Genomic DNA, 15,201 nt, shown 5'->3' on the forward strand with positions numbered 1-15,201 from the left:
GGTGAGCGCTTTCCGAAGACGTTAAAGAGATGTTGCTGATATTAGTTGTGGAATACGCGCATAAAACCCTTGGATATCACGAGTTACGAGTTGTATTCGGATCCCAGGGTTAATTGTGAAATACTACAATGAACACACACCATGATTAACACCGCCAGCACTGGGTAACAGGAGCAAGCTTATTGTGTGATGTGCGGGATCTGTGATAGATGATGTAGCTCGACTGCGGTACCACAGATCTTGACGCATACTGTTACCCCTTAACAAATGACCGCAGACTCGGCAGCAATCGCCGCTAATTACAATTCCGCGACCATTTGCCAAGGTAGCCAGGTGGTGCTTTGACTTAAACTCGTCAACATTTTCGCAGGGGAATGACCGGACAAAGTACCCGAATGTCCGTGAGATCGAGAACCAGAGTTGTTGCACAAGGAGCAAACGGCAGAATTCCTGACCCGACTGATATCCGAAACACATTAACAGTAAGGCCTTTCAGAAGCAGCGCTAGATTCAATGTCGCATTTAGGATGGGATGAAGGAAGCATGTGACAGGTATGCATACCCTTGAAAATGGGAACCCGGGCGTTGCAGCATGATATTACTCGGCCTAACGCTGATTCGCCATAGCGTGAGTCGCGTCGTGTGGACAACCCTGAATCACCCAGGTGGAACGCCGCGGTTTAATGCTTAAGCATTTATTGAGTCTGTAGAATGAATCTGGAGAAAGAGCGTATGGGTTAGGTGGACATGCTGCTTGAACTTGGAGCCATTTGCCTTGCAGCATGTATTTAGGATAAAGGAAGCACATGAATATGTAGGCACCCACTTGAAACTAGGGACCTATACGTTGCAAGCGACGATTACTTAAGGATGATCAATATGTGCGATTGCATCGTGCCTGTCGAAAGACAACCAGTCCCTCCAGCCCAAATCATGGTGCAACCACAGTATGGAAGATCGACCAGCGAGACCAGAGAAACAAAGATACACGCATATTGACGCTACAACAGTACTAGTGGGTTTTGTGGTTTGCATCAGTGAAAAGGGTGCCTCCTTGGTTCGGAATAAGTTTCATGACCGGGATAGGTATGGGATCGTTTTCTGCTATATCATATCTAGCTGCTTGAGCTCGTTCTCTTTTGGATGAGAAAATGTTCCGCGGTAGTCAGGGAGAATTCTCGGGTCATATGGTGCTCCTAGTGACTTTACCGGAGTCAGCGAGTCTTTGGAAGTGTGCGAAGATTAGTACTTTCGTTAGGTCAGAACGTTTGCGCTCATGCTCAAGCCTGGAAGATCATGTTTTCTGCAAAAATCATGAGCTCGATCACCAGCCCGAAAGTTGTTCATTAGACGTACCTCCAACTGCAACCCGAAAAAGCTTCTGAATCTTCGAAGGGCATTAAGATCGAGACCAACGAACCTCGCATTCACAAATGCGAGCCAATCATTGCGTCGCACGCATCGAGATACAAGGGATGAAAAAGTCTGTCGAGAACAACAGTAGGAAAACGGGTGAGGCTCCTGCGCCTGCCACTCCTACCTGAAGCTCCGGCACGCCATCGAATGAAGCGCGCCGTACCATAAGTCAATTTCACAGCCACCCCAGTGTGATTGGAAACAGAATCGCGCACTGGTAATTGTGCAAGACAGACAACGGAATCATGACTCGCACTGTTGACAAGAATGAGAACAAGAACATCAGCGAGAAATTCAAGGATGTCGAGACAAAGCAAAGACTTAAGGAAGATCGATATTTGACCATGTGGACAAAACACCATTCAAAGCAGGGATGCGTTGTACGAAGTTTTATCGACAGTCCTCGGGAGTGCCAGGGCATTGACAGGAGCTCTGGGTAGTGTAATAAAGTCTGGCGCAATAGCAGTAGTATTGGCTCGTAGTCGGTAGTTTCTCGTGGTGTTGTAGTCAGTCCTCGATAAACAGAGTCGTATGAAATGGTTGGTCTTCGGTATCTCTCGAGGTCCGTGCTCGTCCTAGCGGGCCCTCAAAGCGGACTTGAAAAGGTGGGGACCAATTAGAACTTATATGGGCCGCACGAAATCGAATGGCAAACAAGATCATCGAAGCATAGTCGCAAAAGCGGAGATCGACCTGGAGATCGTTGCGAAATGGTAGACAGGAAAATCCAAGAGTCATCCCGAACCAATGATGGAGAAAGAACAAACATGCTCCTCTTGGTCGCACGAAGCCTGGCCTTGTGAAAGCGAGTTTTGTTGGCTCCGAGTCACATACTGGATCGTACCAGGTTTTCGGATCTGAGCCGCGAAATCGAATACCACAGAGGAATTGTTGAAGAGATGAGCAAGGAAAAAGATGAAAAATTTGAGCGAAATGTTAAGTGACCACACGTGATAACCTTTAGCTGGGCGACGTTCGATCGGATGGTGCGGATCAGCTTGAATGAGACTCAGAAAATAGGCAGATCCAAGGACTAATCGATCGTGATCTTGAACCATACGAGGTGACGGGGCTGATTCGGTGAACTCGAGCATGGAAATTTTGGTGGATGATCTAAGGCTAAGCTAACATCGGAAATGGGTGAGATCCGTCGAAAAAGTATCGATTGGGTCGGCAAAGTGACTAGTGTCCAAAGCACTTGAAATGGCAGAAGACAGTAGGGACTGCGAGAGCCCTTATGGTCGGATTTCAGAAACTGTGGCCAGATAAACTAGGTCGTCAGAATCGGGTCTCCTACATATGCAGAGATCGGTTGGGAGATCGACATGAAGGAGATTATCGGTTAGACGAGACTCGAGATCCAGTCGATTCCAAGAGGCGCTACCGCAGAAAAGAGGTTTCTAAAGCCAACTATTGTGAAGGCCCAGCTGAGAGTAAGTTCGAATCCAGGCAATCGTGCAGTATGCTCGAAACTTGTTGGATCATGCGAAGTTCGTGTTGTGGGTTTGTTCCATCATCGAATATCACAAACTTTATGTGAAGCTGAAGTTCTGAACGAGTGAAGCAAGTGGAAGTCAAAAGTAGGCGAGGTTAATTCGGACAGGGGCCTTATATAGAGTGAAAGAGCACTTGTGAGACATCCGAATGCTGCGGAAACAAATGTTTCGCAATCCATGATGTAAGATGATGTCATTTCGATTCCGACCAGGTCTCGTCTGGCGCCTGCGACATGCTTGTCGCAGAATTCGTGAACACAATAATCGACAATGATCCTACAACTGACGTTCTTCATCGTAGCACAAGCGTGTCAATATCACAAGAGAGATCATAGAATGAGCCTACATGAGTACCTAGATCTATTCATCTGGCTGTACTGTAAACAGATTTCTGAATGCGAGGCAGTCAAGAATCATTGAGATCTGGATAGCAAAGAAAATTCATTCCTGATCGCTTCGTCAGCTCCCTCCGCCGAGGGACGGCCCCAAGGATTACTAGACCAACATTGCTCGATAAATGGCCAGTATTGCTCAGGGAGCTCAGGATAACGATATCGAGAGGGTGTTTGCGACTTGGCTATGCAGAGTATGATGGCGGCATCGTTCGTGAGGTTATAATAGGGTAATCTGTTGGTGAGGACCTACGAGTAGAGCTTTTCATATTAATGAGAGGCCAAAGTTAGCCCACACATACCTGCAGCATGACACCGCCAAACGAATACATGTCGCTCTGCTCGCTTGGTCGAACTTGAGAGCCATCATCCCGCTCTACGAGTAGCTCAGGAGCCATCCATCGCATGTTTCCTTTGAGCGTGGACGTCCAGGATGCCTGGGAGGCGCTTATAAACTCGGAGTACATCAAGGAAAGGCCAAAGTCAGCAATACACGCAGTGCCATCACCATGGATCAACACGTTAGGCTGAAACTCGCGTTTCAATAAAATCGGAACGATCGAGAAGATTGAACTTACCCCATTAAAGTCGCCATGGATGACATTGTTGGCGTGAACTGTGAAGAGTAGTTACAGCTCGGTCCGCACAGAGAAAAGTCTATGACATACGATATCGCAGACCAGCTATGATATGCGTTAGCTAAGATTTTCATCAGTTGGGTTACAGGGATTGAATATGGATGAAGAGAGACTTACCAGTTGGAATCGCCGAACGAGAGTCAGAGTCGTACCTTGACGCTCCAAATAGACTGTCAAGTTGCCATTCTCCGCCCAAAGACTGACTATTGCTGGAAATGGGCCGAAGCCATGGGTATAACCATAGATGCGTAGGATGTTTGGATGATCGAGGTTGGCGCATATCCTGAATTCACGCATGATCCTCTACGAAGTGGAGCCTCGTGTCAGTGAGGAACTCAATCTTCCGGTGAGACACTCGCCTGGATCTTTTTTTCCTTGGCTGGTCCAAGTTGATCATCAACGTACACCTGCAATGTTTTCACGGCGATCTGCAAGATGATAAAATTTAGACAGGTGGACAGACAAAAGATGGTAAACGAACTTTGACGGGGCTAGGATTGATGTAAAAGGTGCATTTCCAGATCTCGCCGAACCCACCACGAGCAGCAGGGTAGTCTCCATCCTTGAAGATATATTCTGAGAGGTCTTGGAACATTGCATTGAGGTCGTCAGGCACATTATTATTATGAGAAGAAAAGACTGTATGAGTGTGGGAAGAGGAGAAAAGGTCGGGCAGTAACTGGGATAGGCGTGATTCTGGAGCTACTGTAGAAGAGGGTATTTGTGATAGAGGTGGAAAAGCTATGGCAGGCAACATAGTTGTGGGTCCTTTTGAGCGTGCAATGGTCTATAAGGAAATGTTAGCACACAAAGTGGATGTTTACAGGAAATGCATACACATGCCTGAGCAAGTACTTCGGTTGGAATATCGCAGATGTAGATCTCAATTTCGGTATACGTTGCGTAAGCCAGCTGGTGTGAGTCGGGTGAGAGGACAAGGGAACGTGGATTCCGAACTTCAAAGGAGGCAAGGAGCTGACGGGACTCGAAAGCCCAAAGCTTGATGGTGTAGTCATGAGCAGCGCTGGCCAGGAGAGTATGGTCAAATGACAGTGCGAGGATGGTGACATCCTTGGTGTGCCCTTTGAAGGGAGTACCAACAGTCTTTAGTGTCGATGCGTCAAATTCGTAGATTGAGTGGTCATGGGCCCTGAAGGTGAATGCGGCCAATATATTTTTATTTTTGTTTGTCCAGAATATTGGCGCAAATGTGTCAAATTCTCCCTCGAGCGTGACATCCAATGTCTGTGATCGGACATCCCAAATTTCAAGGCACGACCCCGATCTGACCGCAAGCTTCTTGCAATCTGTGGAAATTCGAATTGTGCCCACCCAACTGGCATTCCTGAATGGACCGGCCACTTGTTTTCCGGTGTCGAGATTCCATATCCGCGTTGTTTCATCTTCTGACGCACTTGCCATCAGGCACCATTCCAATCTCCGCCACCAGTGACAATCCATCGACCATCCCTCGACACCGCCACTGCCCACACCTCTTCCTTGCAAACATCGCGCGCTTCCACAATTTCCTTGCCCGCCTTCAGTTCCCATTGTCGAGCAGTGTGGTCCCAGGATCCGCTGATGATCCGCTGGCCATCTGGAAAATAGGACATAGATTTTACCATTTGATCATGACCCTTCAAGGTTATGGTTGGTTTCAGAATCGATTCTGTAGCGACTATCTTTGTCGACGTAGAAGCCATGGCTATGTCTTCGCGAGCGAAACCGTGAAGTAGTCGGGTGCGAACAAGTTTCCCGACAGTGCAAAGGTGAGGCTCCTGGTATCGATGTACTCCGAGTCTACAACGATCGTTGAAAATGATTTGAAGAATAGGCCCCCTGATAAAGCCAACTGTCAGTTCATCCGCACTAGAAGTACAAATCAGAATTTGGTGTTACCGAGAGGTTAGCAGCAAAGACGTTGGGGAGCAATGAAGTCTTGAATGTGAGAAGGCCTTGCGCACAGCCCCGACACGCCCTTTCCGCATGGTAGCTGTACGACGCGCCTAAATCCTTCCATTGATCGCATTTGCTTCTCCTTGCTTCCCGCCTCACAGTCATGGTTAGAGTCACTGCCATTAGTATCATTGAAGCGTCAAATCTCCCCGTCTCACCCCAACTTTATCGTTGCTCGTTTGTCGATTTCGTTTTGACTCGGCCACCTATCCGAGTCTCTATTAAATTGCTCTGAGTACGCGCAGGCATCCCATCCAGTGCACAACCTTCTTCGTAACTTCTCAACCGGTGCCCATTTACAGATTTCAAGGTCGACATCTAGGTTGCAGACGATCAGTCGTATACAACATTGTCGAGAGTGAGAACGCAAAGTGACACGCGATCTATTCACAGAGACGAACGAAGGTCAAAACTGTTCATATTGTATTTTCAAATTTGCTACTATAAATACAATTGCTCATCGAAGAACAGATCGAAGGCAGAGCCTGACGCCCATCACCCTCATAACTCACAAGTCATACAGTGCACGATCGAGGATGACACGGCAAGTTGGATAGCCATGGAGTATATCGAAGGTAAGGAAGTCTTTCAAAGATTATGGATCGACATCGAGGACAGCCACTCGCGTCATAGAGTTTGTCATTGCTGGTTGACTACTGATCCAGAGCATCGCAAATGGTGCAATGTGATGCTCGTCGATGCGCTCACCTGATGAATCGTCAGCTTGATTGGTTTGAAAGCGATATGAAGGGATTTCTGACTTTAGTAGGTGGGACCCCAATCAGCAGCGCGTTCGCAACCCGTGAGTAGCCCTTAACGTTGATAATGATGGGTTTTGAGATATTCAACTCGCCCAAGAGTGCTTTGAGAAGAATTGGATCACGATGCTCTGTTCATTCGCACCCGACAACTAACGCTGGCACACCGTCATCGTCCTCAACACCTGTTTCTGCACATAACCTGACACCCGAAGTGCGCCCTTCAGTTGCACCGAGCTACATGCTGCATTCCTCCACGGAAAGTCTCCACTGTAATACATCGTCAGAGAAATTCATTATTTGGATCAATGTCAAGTTCTCCATAATGTGAAACCAACATCCCGCTCAACGAGGATGAGTAAGGAAAATAATCCGACTCAATCAAGCTGTGAGATTTTGAAGATGGTTCTGGGTGTCGCAGATGACGTAGAATTGATATATACGTGAAGTCATCAGTCGAGGAAGATACAGCAATGGACGAGTATACACAAATTCAACTGCGACCATGAGCACTACCACAGCTGCCATTTACTGTGTCCACCCTGGCGAGGTGTGTCAACCCGCCCTAAGTGCCATCGAGGAGGCATCCTCAGTCCGCCATGATACCAGCACGAGAATAATAGCACAGGAATGCCTTGCACCAGTGCACGTCTGGGAGCGAATTAATATCAGCTGTGTCGTTTTCTTGCTGTCTTGTATTCCGGTAGTTGGGCAGCAACAAGTCTCTATAGGGAATAGAGAAGCAAGAAGGTACCGAGAAGTGAGAAATTACATAGTTGCACTCCAGGGACGCTGTTATAGCCTGGAGAAAGGCCCGGTGTTACGCGTTCGCAAGCAAGACGTGTGGAAATGTCTTGGGTCTTGTCAAAATAGGGAAAGGGACATGAAATTTGGATGGAAGTCTCGGTTAGCTATTAAGACGCGGAAGTTATCAGTCTTACAAAGAGGTGTAAAAGTGGGTGTAGGTTCTGAGACTGGAGTTTTGACTTTGGGAAAATATTCTCGAGGCTATCAACACATCGTAATGCAGGGAATTGGCAGGGAAGCGCGCGCATGCGACATCCGTTTGTGCTTAGAATTCGTTTTCAAAACCGAGTCAAGTATGAAAGAAAAGATCTCACTGCGTGTATTTTCTCAGACTAGAGGCCAAGCGATAAACGAGGGTGCTCTCATCGTCATGTGAATACGGTAAGCCTTGTCAGTGTTTCTGACGGTCGAGTAGTGCATGTCGGAGTTTGAAGGTGACGGAGTAGGACGTCCGACTTGAACCGCTGACGAGTCACTGCACAAATCACTTTGGAAACATCGCCGCCTCTGAATCACCCTTATCCAATACGAAAATTCACAAAAACTGTTCGAAAGAATGTCAGTGCTCCAAAGGTGTGATTTCTGTCGGTTCAGCAACTGTTCTATCCACATGTGGTTGTCCAGCAAATACTACAACGATACAGGCAGCCCTTCGAAGTCAGTGTATTGAAGAAGCTTCACATCTTTCCTTCGCGAAAAAGAACTTTATGAGTCGTTGAACACACCTGATTAGGCACTATGTCATGGTGAGGTGAGTTTCTCCGTTTAGACAATACCGAATTCCACAGAACTCACATGAATAGTCGTCCGATAGACGCTCACAATGATTTATAAAAAATAGTTCAGTCCACCCAGAGCAGATGTACACAGAATGCCCCTCAAGTTGCTCCTTGATGTCGACCCCTCATACTTCGTTTTTGCGAGATTTTGAATTGGTTTTCGTCTTCAGCGGGTTGCAGGACCGTGGACAAAGCCATATTTTGGAAGTGACCCTTGAAGTTGATCAGTGCGTTTAGTTTTGATAAAGGGGGACGTGCACGGACGCTGACTCGGTGACTTAGGAATCTGTAATGTTGTTAAGGTGGTGCTCGACTATGTCAATCACCGTATTATCTGAGCTTTGATGTTCACGCCCTTGACCTGATTATCGTGCAAAACGCGGGAGCACGGTAAGCATTTCAATTTCGATTCTTGTCACTCAGGTAGAATGGAGTCAGTCTATGATTTGGACGCTTTCAATCACATAGTGCGCACCGAAAATACGTTCGATGTAGGTGATGCTACGGGCACTCACTACATGCCAGGAAAGCGCATTGGCCTGCGCAGATGATTTATACATTGTTTACCCCGTTGGACTTGGAACTACAAACATTTCTGTTGTGAGATGTCCAAGTCCACAACGGCAGACGATGTCTTCCTACGTCAATTTATTTCAAGTCAAATCAAATGTGAAGTTAATATCCAGTACTCACCAAAATTCCGCAGGCACGCGGTGGCCTTACGGGACATTGCATTCGGGAGGTAATTCATGAAACAGAGGTACTCGTCGCGCCTGACTTGACGGTACGTCTGTTACTTGCACTTTTACAATCCCTCGATGTGATTTAGCATGTTCCACTGGAAGCAGATCGCTTGTGGATGTGAAGAGCATACACCAGGCTGTCACGTGCTCATTTAAGAGCTCAAAGACTACGATTCTATGAGAGGGGAGAGTAATTACACGAGTTGCTAAGGTTCGGAGTTCGCACCTGACATTCTTGGGGACTGTTCCAGACAACCCAGAGACGCGGCCTTCTGTTGGTAGTTGGCCGTATGTCTATATCGTTAGTATCAATAAACATGTGACTTCCTGTCCGACGTTTCTATGTTAATGGATTTTGTCGACAGATCTCGAGTGTGCAATTTCGGATGGCAATATTAAGTCCATCGTAACGGCTGGTGAACATATACATGATCATACCTATCCAAAGGGAGATTATCTGGAATCAATAAAATTCAGCGCGTCGTGTTTAATGTTTGTGAATAGACCTAATTCAACATATCCACAGCTCCAGGGAATATCCGGGTTATGCTACTGTTTGTGGACGGAATCAAAATTAGTGGACGGGATCCTTTGTGTGTTGCTTGGCTTGTGTAAATATCTGTTGGCCACAACGCAACAAAGCAAGACTAAGCACAACGGTCCATCCACTAGTTGTGGAATCTTCGACAGCTTAAATTCTGCAACTTATAATTCTTTCCTCCTCTTCACCACTCATCGCATTTTGCTTTCCACGTCTACCATATAACTTGTGTACTGTAAGTCACTCTTGTACACTTACTCTACCTTCTATCGCTCATCTTGTCTTGTCACAGGCTAGAGTCTAGCGCCATCCATACTTCATCGCGACCATCCCAGACAACTGAATATGTACCATCAGCCAGCTCAAACAGGCCAAATGCCGATCCAAGGCCCGCCTCAAAATGGGCCTTACCCCTACCCCCCAGTAATGCCCCAGCCTCCATATATGCCCTCGCGTTTTCATCCCTATCCCCCGGAGCTCTACGCATACTTCTATCAACAACATCTACAAGCAATCTACCAAGCTCCAGTAGCGCCATGCCAAGCCCCAGGAGCGCCATACCCGGTTCCTCCCCCCCAGCACTGGGGTGGCTATCCCCCCGCTTTCCAGGGTATGGGTGCACCTCCGGCGGCTGCGCCGCCTTACTATCCTGTCGCACCCCCCTTGGCACAACCCTCCTACAACCAACCATTGGAGCAACCGCAGCAACAAGCACCAGTAGCTGCCCCCGAGGAAAGTGCTGTCAGGCGCGGCAAGCGCAAGGCGGAGGACTTGGATGATTCTGATGCTCCTCCACGAAAGAAGCAACTCATAACTTTTGACAACTACGATTTCGTGAGTCGATTTTTTTGTGTTCAGTTTTCGTCATCATGCTGACAGTTGTTTCATCAGGAACTCGTCCAGAAAAATGGCGAGGTCTGTTACAGATGCTGCATGCCACAGTGCGAAAATGTACCTGCAGTGCCACGCGCTGGCATACAAGATCATATGAGGTCGATGAAGCACCCCTGGCTGCAATCCTCAGAAGATGACGAAGCGTGAGTGCTGTAGTGCTTTCAGATGCGACTTTGAAGCTGATATATGGATCCTTACTAGTGAAAGCGATTGGGACTTTGCCAATATCGAGGACTTTTGTTCCATGAACCAGGAAGATACCGACAAGAGTTCTCAAGGGTCTTGCGAAGGTTCTTCAAACGCGCAGTTGGGTCCTTTCGTCAACAATATTAAGGACTCTGGCGCTTTAACTCGGAGCGAGATGTTGAACGAGTCCAATGACAGTCTCGGCGAGACTACAGATTTGTCTTGGGTCGAGGAGTTTAATGAGTTTGTCTTAAACTTCGAAGCTGCCGAGTTCGCCAAGAATTTCGACAAGATCGTTGGAGAAACTGTTGACTATGCGATTTGTTTGAATCCTGTATAGGCGACGTACGACGCGTCAAGTTCGGGCCAGTCGATGAATGATATGTTAGATTCTTTCTTTTCTTTGTAGATATCTTTGCTTCATCCTCACGTCTATATTGTGACATACAAGCTATGATGGATACTATGTACATATGATACATACATGCTATGATGCTATGATAGTTCGTACGATCTACATACGTCATGCCGAATTTGGAAATCCAGGCTCTCAGAGCCTAAATTTACATGACTTAATCAACCACCACAGCGCGGTCTTCGGTCCCCATCAAATCCTTGTTCGAGCACATGCGAATCCAAGATTGGTGCGCTTTGGGCCGGATACGAAGGCTGTTTTGCAACTTCGTTGTCCCTGTATTTGCCCTGCATCTCTTCCTGCGTGAGTGGAAGTAGCATAGCCCACTTCGTCATATCGCGGGTCCTACGATTCTTCTGTGACGGAAATTGGATTCTCCTGTGTACAGATTCTTAATTGAAAAGCAGCGATTGGGTCCGACCTTGCCCTCGAGCCCATAGGCCAGGCCTATACTTCCCTGTTTGGATACACCCGGCGGCGAGCTTTGACTGTCACGATAGCCTCAGACCCAGGCTAACCTGAGGTACCCGTGCACTCGGATGAAGCATTATTCTCCCCCCAACTGTCCGATGATCCAATGCGTGACCTAGTGTGTGTATCATTTGAAACTCCATGCCGACATTGCAACCTTACCTCCAGGGTATAAAGTTGTCCAACTGATTTACCGACCTACAAACTGCCTTTCAAAAACCTTACAGTCAAATTCCCGTTTACATGCTCTTCAAGTGCATAGCCATCTTTACTGCAGGGAGTTATACTACCTTGGCTCAGACAATCGAGCTAGGATTCCCTCAGAATGGAGATACTGTAACTTCTACCCCGGTCAGGTTATTCAACCGGTTAGTACTAGGTTTTTTCTTTCTCAGTTTCATGTGTCACTCTGAAGGATGCTGTACTACTAGGAATCCATGGCATCAGGTTGGCATTGCCTTAGCGATCGATAGTTGCGTGAACGGCTTGTGCCCCGACCCTGCAGACGGGTCGGAATCTGTTCTCTATGCAAACACTTGGACGCCCGAACCCACGAGCCCCCTACTGGCAACTACCAGAAATTTACCGTCACTCTATTGTCTTACCTCGCAGAGGGCCCTGCTATCTCTACGCTCACGTACTTTGCCTCATTGGGTATGAGATATTTCGTGTTTATCTCTATTCATAGTCTGAGGCTGATTTTATAGTTGAGCGGCTTTTATCCCGATCATTGAATATCGCAACGCGACTGTGAACATCTTATAAATGCTAGACACCAGAGCAACAAACAACTACGAACAGTACAGGCACCATCTCCGACTGCCAGTGTGCCCATCTCTTATGGTGTAGTCCAAGCTGTCGTCTCATAAACTCAGAGCTTCCATCTTTCACTCTGACATGTTTGTATTACATTGAATTGTATGCAGCCATCCAAACTTCCTTCTTCATTGGTATGTCTCTGTTCCGTCTCACTGCGCTTACTCACCCCTGATTCACCCTTCTCTGTAGAGCTATTTACAGGAAATATTGAATGTCGAGGAGTCTATTATAGACGACAAGGTATTTAAATTCTTATACGAACTTTCCGCACGGATGATCCACAAACCTACGCTGATATGGAATCTGGATATCGGAAAATTCATATGAAATTAATAATGGGGATGGATGTCGGCGATGGTTCCGAGTCATTGCAGGTCGATCGTCGTGCAGCTAGAGGGTGATCAGTACTTTGCAGTTATGGCTCAACTCCGACATAATATGTACGGTACGAATGACAGTCACTCGGCCCGGGTGATGACGGTCCTCCCTTTGTTCCTTGATTTCCATTATTCCATCAAGGTCGCCCTTGCTACGGGAGCTACCTTTGTCATAAGTCCTCCCTTTGTTGCTCTAGTACCTTCAGAAATTTATATTTAAGCCCAATGAGAATAAGTTTCAAATAGCTCGGTCTTCCTTCGTCTCTTGGCATCACTACGTTGTCTTCCCGACTCTACGTATTCACAGATGATATCACGGATAAGTATCGAGTGCCTCAGCCACGACGAGCCTGTGGCAGATGAGCATCATCTCTGGTTTATTACCGGGACGCCCTTGTGGCCATCACCTTCTTTCTGACCGCTGCTGAACAGGTTGTGGAGCACAAACTAGACCGGGGAACGCAAGCTGGTCCCGAGTCCAATAGCAGATGGACAGGCAGGCGTCACTATCAAATTCAATCAGTGAGGTATAACAATTACACGACTTGTGAGTGATACACATTATCACAGGATATATCATAACGGAGGGTAAAGTGGTAGCAACAGTAGATCAAGCTCGAAATATCAATCGTCAACGATTCAAGTACAATGTTTTCGTTTTTCCGCTCTTCCGTCGGTTGTAAACTGCGGGGAGGGCAGGCAATTGGCGCGTTCACCTGGTTGCTCGACTTCTGCAGGAGGGTCAACTGCCCCATTTTCCTGCTCATGAGCCTCCTGTTGTGGCCGAAGTTGAGGTCCTCTCAATTCTCTATGAGAGTTTCTGATAGTCATCGTCAGCTAAGTTTGACAGACAAAATGCGAGCAAAAACTCACGGTGCGTCTCTTCCGTCAGAAGACAAGGTAGGTGGGCCTGTCGGTCCTGTTGACGGTAGCCTATCAACGAAAGTGGTAAGAAATATGCGTAAGTCAAGGACAGCAGAGCACATACGGTGGCGTCATAGTCTTCAGCACTCGCTTAGTCTGGATCTGATCCTCCTCGCCTTCTCCGTAGATCCAATCTTTTGGCCATTTGGGCTCAATCTCCCTCCAGTACGTGAAGTAGGCCTCCAATCTCACTCGGCGTCCCTGCTCGGCGCGCACGACATCTCGCACATTCTTCGCCTGCTCTTTCAACCCCGCTGCTCTCTTGCGGAGAGCGGCGGCCTGGACGAGAATGCGTTGATCGTCGGCTGTGATCTGCTTCATGGTGTCTACAGCCCGGCTGAGTAGTTGTGGTTCTTCGGGAGGAGGAGTTCCTGCACGCGAGCTGACAGGGGATTTCTGTTGACTGGGACTTCCGTAGGATAAGTAGGAATCACCAGAATCACTGGATTCACCATCCACTGCTGGGTGCTCATCGGGACTTGTCACTAACGGCGAAAGACTTGGCGACTTTCCCGCTCGATTGTCAGGAGCACCAGTATGTCTGGTTTCTTTTGTAGGTGTCTTGTTTTCTGCTGCCAGAATCAGGACGGATGTAGGGGAATCTTCCTCGATGATGGGAGGATCAGCTGGCCAAGGGTTAGGTTTCGTGTACTGCGACGCGAGGTATGACACTCACAACTTGTATCCATAGGTAAGTCCGTGTTTCGTGTTGAAGGACCGGCTGCTGGATGCCCCTCCTCTGTCGTCCTTAACTTTTTTTTCGGTGGCTCTCCGCTCTCTTCATTTTGACTGAACGACTATCAGGACCATTTATAGCATCAAAGATGAAGCACAAACAGTAGGGGAACAGCCTTGCCGAGTTTCACTAACTCTCTAATGATTACCACGCTCTTCATATTCGCTTTTACTCCATGAGCCTATTTTCAGGTCAGTTGCTGGTATTCAAGACAGGAATACGCGAGACACACCTTAGCTACCTTTTGTAGCTGTGCACGAGATAGCTTGCCAAGTGTAGTTTCATCCATGAAGAGGTTCTCTTGACTTGGAGCTGAGATTAGGTTGTTGGATGAGTGGGCAGCGTGAGGAAGGAGTGCTTCGTTCATTTTGCGCGGTGTAGTCTCTAAAACACGGATACTATGATGGAAAGATATGGTATTGGGGATCTAGGTTGGAAAAGGAGCTGTAGTGCTGTAAGTTTGTTCGCGTATTGTGGCTGTTGTGGGTGGCATCCACAGCTTAAATGTACGATGCATGCTTGTACCCAGAGAACAATAGATCAGTGTCACAAAAGTCCGCGGTCAAAGCAAGGGTCCGGGAGCAGTTTCGTATTGCGGGTCGTCGGAGTATCAATCATGTTGTTTCTACGACACGTTCAAACTTTTATATGACGATAAGAGACAACATGTAAGACACTAGGGAGAAGATGGATGAGGGAAGACTTGGTGAATATCAATTATTTTTGACTTTTGATCTTTGATTCCACACACAGATGGCGTACACAAGGGTAAACTAGTCTCAGATGATGTACCAGACCAGATAAACTTCGCTTACCCAAGCTTTCAAATGTCGCCTCTCGAAATCGACACCCA

The 15,201-nt window shown here is 47.4% G+C and overlaps 5 protein-coding genes across 5 annotated transcripts; 3 read left to right on the forward strand and 2 right to left on the reverse strand.

Annotated features, from left to right (window-relative positions):
* Positions 1-3,108: 3,108 nt before the first annotated feature.
* On the reverse strand, positions 3,109-4,537 carry EDB93DRAFT_1340492 (kinase-like domain-containing protein; the record flags this gene model as incomplete). Its single annotated transcript, XM_041455453.1, has 7 exons — positions 3,109-3,553; positions 3,607-3,831; positions 3,883-3,920; positions 3,973-4,003; positions 4,060-4,225; positions 4,348-4,370; positions 4,424-4,537. The coding sequence occupies 7 exons, from the start codon at positions 4,535-4,537 to the stop codon at positions 3,326-3,328; spliced, it is 825 nt and encodes a 274-aa protein (XP_041301982.1). The 3' UTR covers positions 3,109-3,325.
* Positions 4,538-6,965: 2,428 nt separating this feature from the next.
* EDB93DRAFT_1180789 (uncharacterized protein) lies at positions 6,966-7,883 on the forward strand. The gene has a single exon (XM_041450643.1). The coding sequence runs from the start codon at positions 7,162-7,164 to the stop codon at positions 7,837-7,839; it is 678 nt and encodes a 225-aa protein (XP_041301983.1). The 5' UTR covers positions 6,966-7,161; the 3' UTR covers positions 7,840-7,883.
* A 2,234-nt stretch (positions 7,884-10,117) lies between these two features.
* On the forward strand, positions 10,118-11,107 carry EDB93DRAFT_1180802 (uncharacterized protein). Its single transcript, XM_041450644.1, has 3 exons — positions 10,118-10,360; positions 10,418-10,563; positions 10,622-11,107. Exons 1-3 carry the CDS (start codon positions 10,139-10,141, stop codon positions 10,944-10,946), a joined length of 693 nt encoding a protein of 230 aa, XP_041301984.1. The 5' UTR covers positions 10,118-10,138; the 3' UTR covers positions 10,947-11,107.
* Positions 11,108-11,546: 439 nt separating this feature from the next.
* On the forward strand, positions 11,547-12,375 carry EDB93DRAFT_85654 (uncharacterized protein). The gene has a single exon (XM_041457713.1). It carries the CDS (start codon positions 11,736-11,738, stop codon positions 12,150-12,152), a length of 417 nt encoding a protein of 138 aa, XP_041301985.1. The 5' UTR covers positions 11,547-11,735; the 3' UTR covers positions 12,153-12,375.
* Positions 12,376-13,122: 747 nt separating this feature from the next.
* EDB93DRAFT_85739 (uncharacterized protein) lies at positions 13,123-15,055 on the reverse strand. Its single transcript, XM_041457716.1, has 6 exons — positions 14,581-15,055; positions 14,450-14,529; positions 14,289-14,401; positions 13,677-14,238; positions 13,562-13,621; positions 13,123-13,508 (listed from the first exon to the last, which is right to left on the reverse strand). Exons 1-6 carry the CDS (start codon positions 14,713-14,715, stop codon positions 13,328-13,330), a joined length of 1,131 nt encoding a protein of 376 aa, XP_041301986.1. The 5' UTR covers positions 14,716-15,055; the 3' UTR covers positions 13,123-13,327.
* Between the last annotated feature and the right edge of the window lie 146 nt (positions 15,056-15,201).

This window comes from Suillus bovinus (genome assembly GCF_016758785.1).
Source record: "Suillus bovinus strain UH-Sbo-P2 chromosome Unknown EDB93scaffold_108, whole genome shotgun sequence".
In the NCBI taxonomy this organism is placed as follows: Eukaryota; Fungi; Basidiomycota; class Agaricomycetes; order Boletales; family Suillaceae; genus Suillus; species Suillus bovinus.

Excerpts from the sequence above, each read along its gene's own strand:
- EDB93DRAFT_1180789 (XM_041450643.1), top strand. The coding sequence starts at position 7,162 with ATGAGCACTACCACAGCTGCCATTTACTGTGTCCACCCTGGCGAGGTG.
- EDB93DRAFT_1180802 (XM_041450644.1), top strand. The coding sequence starts at position 10,139 with ATGGGTGCACCTCCGGCGGCTGCGCCGCCTTACTATCCTGTCGCACCC. Across the intron at positions 10,361-10,417 it reads CTTTTGACAACTACGATTTC|GAACTCGTCCAGAAAAATGG; the intron begins GTGAGTCGATTT and ends TTGTTTCATCAG. Across the intron at positions 10,564-10,621 it reads TCCTCAGAAGATGACGAAGC|TGAAAGCGATTGGGACTTTG; the intron begins GTGAGTGCTGTA and ends GATCCTTACTAG.
- EDB93DRAFT_85654 (XM_041457713.1), top strand. The coding sequence starts at position 11,736 with ATGCTCTTCAAGTGCATAGCCATCTTTACTGCAGGGAGTTATACTACC.
- EDB93DRAFT_85739 (XM_041457716.1), bottom strand. The coding sequence starts at position 14,715 with ATGAACGAAGCACTCCTTCCTCACGCTGCCCACTCATCCAACAACCTA. Across the intron at positions 14,239-14,288 it reads CTTACCTATGGATACAAGTT|CTGATCCTCCCATCATCGAG; the intron begins GTGAGTGTCATA and ends ACCCTTGGCCAG. Across the intron at positions 13,509-13,561 it reads TCTGACGGAAGAGACGCACC|AAACTCTCATAGAGAATTGA; the intron begins GTGAGTTTTTGC and ends GATGACTATCAG.